This window comes from Hemibagrus wyckioides, linkage group LG10, assembly GCF_019097595.1.
Source record: "Hemibagrus wyckioides isolate EC202008001 linkage group LG10, SWU_Hwy_1.0, whole genome shotgun sequence".
Classification (NCBI taxonomy): Eukaryota; Metazoa; Chordata; class Actinopteri; order Siluriformes; family Bagridae; genus Hemibagrus; species Hemibagrus wyckioides.
Genome location: NC_080719.1, coordinates 17,632,092 through 17,637,012, shown reverse-complemented (window position 1 = coordinate 17,637,012; position 4,921 = coordinate 17,632,092). Strand labels below are relative to the sequence as shown.

At 37.6% G+C, this 4,921-nt stretch overlaps 1 protein-coding gene across 1 annotated transcript; it reads left to right on the top strand.

Annotated features, from left to right (window-relative positions):
- Nucleotides 1-120: 120 nt before the first annotated feature.
- LOC131360603 (serine/threonine-protein kinase NIM1) lies at nucleotides 121-4,921 on the top strand. Its single transcript, XM_058401216.1, has 4 exons — nucleotides 121-284; nucleotides 1,995-2,288; nucleotides 2,998-3,266; nucleotides 3,851-4,921. The coding sequence occupies exons 1-4, from the start codon at nucleotides 263-265 to the stop codon at nucleotides 4,589-4,591; spliced, it is 1,326 nt and encodes a 441-aa protein (XP_058257199.1). The 5' UTR covers nucleotides 121-262; the 3' UTR covers nucleotides 4,592-4,921.

Below are 4,921 nucleotides of genomic sequence, written 5' to 3'. Positions count from 1 at the left end.
GGCCACCATTAATTAATTTACAACTGGCTTGTTGTTGAAATATATATATATATATATATATATATATATATATATATAAGACGCGAGTGAGGGATTGGAGCAGCACATGGATAAAGCATGTCTCCAGTGTTTTCACAGGCAGCAACAGCTCAGATATTAATACGTCCTCCTAATTGGATTGGCCCTTAATGATCCTCAGAGGTTTAGAGAGACAGAGCGTTGTCTTACTCAGTATAGACTGTTCTCTGCTACAGACAGGAAGATGAAGGATCCTCAGCTACCAGGTAAGTGTTAAATACTTTCATATTCAACAGATCAGTGAAGAATATAATCTAAATACTCAATGTGGGTGCCTGTTTATTGTTTATCCCTATCCCTATTTTTTACTGGTATTTTTATATTACATACACTTACATTATGTATTTAATATTTATAACAATGTATATATGCAATATATATTTATGCAATATATATTTGCTGTGAAACCGTGATATTTGGCATCTATAATTTTTTTATTGGTCAGGGCTCTGTTTATCCATCCATCCGTCCATTGTCTATACCCGCTTTATTCCTAATTAGGGCTCTGTTTATTTACTTTATAAATCTAAATTTGAATGAAACGGATCACACTAGCTTCAGAAACACACATGATGCCCAAAAATATGCTCAAACCTTATAGTCTCCTTGTTTTATAAAATAAACTTTGTTTTGTTTATTCATTAATTTTATTCATATAATTTAAGATAACACAAAGTATGATTGTCACCAATAAGAAATTTGCTGAAATCTATTTTTAGAAATAAAGCCAGTCCTCAGAGTGTGATGCTAAACCTGGTCTCTAATCTCAAAGGGATACAGCATCTTTTCCCTGTCAGTGGTACTGCCTTGATCTGTCCATGCTTGCAAAAGATAAAGGGATTAAAGTGAAAGGGATGTTGGGAAGGGAACATTGTGTACTAGAAAACATTGTGGAGTGTAAAAAATAAACCATAACTATGTGATTTTAACACTTAAAAAAATAAAGATCTTGTTTATTTGCGTATTTTGTTAATCAGAATTATAGATTGTTCTCTCTTAATAGAAAAAGCATTTATATCGTTAATTATCTGTGTGAAAATGTTCCCTCATTCCTCGGGCAGTGTCAAGGGCTGATTACAGTTTGCTTACTTTTTTGTCCTGACCTTGCTGTCTGTCTGTCTGTCTGTCTGTCTGGGAGATTTAACATGTGCTGTCTGCTACATCGACATGCTCACGGTCATCCATTCTGATCCACAGCGACCCAGACTGTCACTAAGATCAGTCACATGAAGTAGTCAGCATTCATTCAGTGTTACGACGTCCTTTGAAGGATTTTCAGATAGCTAAAGTACCATACAGAGTTTTGATCACTGTTTTTAAAAAGAAATTTAACAGCATAGTAAATGTGTAATAACCATATTATACCTCTAAACCAGTAGTGATTAAAAGAGAATATCTTGAAGAACACATTGTATTACATCAGTGTAACCTGAATATTAACTAACTGGTCTTAAAGGTTTTGTCTTTTATTGCCAAAAGTGTCAAAACTTTGCAGCTACACAGCTAAAAAATGCTGAGTGTTGCTTTTAGCTGTTGTGACCTCAAACATGAGGCTCCTAACAGCTGGATTTGATTTGTATACTAAGACCCGAAGCTCCTGAAGATGTTTCCTGACATTTAAACACACATTGACATCGACACACACAGACGGATGACCTGTTAGTGATTCAGACTCATTTCCAAGCAAGGCCATCGTCTTTTCTCATCTGAGTGAGAGTCTAAACAAATCCAATCACCCTTCTCCTAATGATGTTCTTGACCAGCCTTTGACCTGTGTATTGCCAGTCCCAATACATAAAAAAATATATTTGTTCATTTAATACGGTACATTATTTGAACTATTATTGGATTTTTAACAGAAAGCTTAATCAACTACTTCTCCTGAATTTATTCCTGTTCCTCTGATCTTTACCCAGGTTACAAATTCCAGAAGGCATGTCCAAAGCGAAATGAGGACAAAAAAAACAAAACCCAAACTCTGATCAAACCCACCAGACCTCCACTGCTGGGATCCAGAGCACCAGCGATAACAGCAGAGCAACAAATGAAGCAAACAGCATTTGAGAGGGTTGTGTATGACATGTCCCACAACGAAACCGTCATCCACGACATAATTCTGGGTAAAAGGATTGCCTTCTACGAGCTCAGAGGGGAAATCGGCACTGGCAATTTCTCACAAGTCAGACTTGGTGTTCATGCCTTAACTAAAGGTGAGCTTATTATCACACATCCTGTTACTGATATTTACAAAAATGCTGAAAAATAATGACTGTATAGGTATTAGAGCAGGGGTGTTCAATCTTATTCAGGATGGTTGGTGTGGGTGCAGGTTTTCATCCCAACAACGCATGAGCCACGCCTGAGTCATCATGAAGGAAAAGATCATTAGATTAAACAGATCGAATCATCAACTCATCGAATAGGGCGTGTTTGAGCTGTGTTAGTTCAGAAAATACACTAGATGTGCAGTGCAAGAAATCACCTCAGGATCTTCGAAAAAAGTATTATAAAGGACACAACAGATTAAAACTCTCATACATTCAGCACTGTGCATTCCAGTAACCAGAGCTGATCTATATCATACAGAATCTCCATAATAAATATAAACATCATTTCAAATTCTTTTCAATGTTTGTGAGATGTACTGATGCCTGAAGGAAATCTCATGTGAGCTGAGTTTTTGTTAGACTGCACGTCTTTCTTAATTCCATAGTGAAAATGTATATAAAGGCTTGAGCTACATACTGCAGATGCCACTTATATTTGACTATATTCCACTTCCACAACCCCCAGTAACCAGCCTATATAAAATACACTTATACACAATACATTATACACATTCACATAATACACAACAATTAGTACTTTAATAGCTGACTTGTACTCTGTGTGTCCTCTTCTCTTTCTCTCTCTGCCCAGAGCGTGTTGCAGTCAAGATCCTTAATAAAAGGCGCTTGGACAAGAAGACACAAACGTTATTTGCTTCCGAAATCTCTTGTTTGCAAAGACTGTCCCATCCAAACATCGTGCGTCTCTATGAGGTGGTTGAAACGAGTAAGCACCTGTACTTGGTTATGGAGTATGGCAGCGCAGGAGACCTCTTTTCACGCATCAGCACAAGGGGACGTCTGTCAGACTTGGAAAGCAAGCTCATCTTTGCACAGATCATTTCTGCTGTTAAATACATGGTGAGAAAAATGTGCTTCCTATATAAAAGCTGAGCTGAGGATTAGAATTAATTAATGTAGAAAGTATACCCTAATTAGCCTTTCCTTAGAAGTTGTCTATATGTCAGTATATGTCTATATTGTCTATATGCTAATCTGATGTCTTCTCGTTAACCATATCATATGAATTATGCACAATAATTAGGTATGAAATTTATTAAGAATATAATTTAAAGACACTTTGCTTAATGCTAGTATTTATAGAGCTACATAAGCCCTTCATGACAACTGATGTTAGCTAAGATAAACATTTGTTAAGGAACAGGCATGAGCTATCAAAGTCTTAATCCTCTTTCAAATTAACAGAAGAACTTAGTAATACTTTTATTCATATAAGGTTGCATTATGACACTTTCACACTGAAAGTGCCGATTTTCAATGGAAATTGTAGCTAAGTGTGTTTCTAGTAAGTCTGAGTCATATAATTGAAATCAGTTGTTATGATTAACATGTTTATGTGTTAAGAACATCATCCTTACCCAATGTAGTAGGACATACAGTAGGCAACCTGATTAATAGAATCTCATTCTTTCTTTTCATTGCAGCATGAGAGCAATATAGTTCATCGTGACCTAAAGGCTGAAAACATTTTCTACACTACCAGCTACTCCATCAAGATAGGTGATTTTGGTTTCAGCACTGTAAGTGGCCCTAGTGACGTCCTGACCACATTTTGTGGCTCTCCTCCTTATGCAGCACCAGAGCTGTTTAAGGAGAAAGGCTACGTGGGCCGTTACGTAGACATCTGGGCATTGGGTGTTTTGCTATACTTCATGGTGACTGCTACTATGCCGTTCAACGCTGAAAACCTGGGCCGTCTAAAACGCTGCATCTTGCAGGGCATCTACACCATCCCTCAGTACATCCCGGTATCCTGCCAGCAGACCATTCAAGGCATGCTAAGGCCTGTTCCTCCAGACCGCAGCAGCATTTCCCAGATCATGACCTGTCCCTGGATGAGAGGCATTGACTACCCCAAGCCTTTTCCCTGCTTCAGCCTGACACCCAGTCACCTGATGGATCCCTCCGAGGGCCTGTGTGCAGAGGAGGAGGAAGTCAAGTTAGCATTGAATGACTTGGGTATTAGCAGCATGCATCTGCAGAATAACACCTGTGAAGACTTGTGCAGTCCCATCACAGGAACATATCGTATTTTACTGCATGGCATTCAAAAAAGGAGATTAGTGGAGGTTGTGGGATATACAGCAGTGCACCCTGAAGAGTTATGTGACAGGAAGCAGTGGAACAGTAAATATCAGCCATCCACTGTCTGTACTGTGCTGTAAGGAATTGTTGTATTGATTGTATTGATCTCCAAAAGTGTATTTTGCTATTTGAAGGTGCTAAATAAGAGCTAAATTCCATCAAGTGTGTGCATGTTTAAAGACAGTAATCAATATATTTTATGTCTTACTCAGCTAGTATGTGCAAGGGCAAAGGACTTTTTAGACTTATATATATGCTTACATGCCACATTTTCTGTATGTATGTTTTTGATATTGTGCATAGAAACATCAGTTACATGGACCACTTTTTACATTTCAACTTATGTAAACATTTAGAATAAAAGAGGATGATACCTTTATATCAATGGTAACACCATTATTAATAATCAA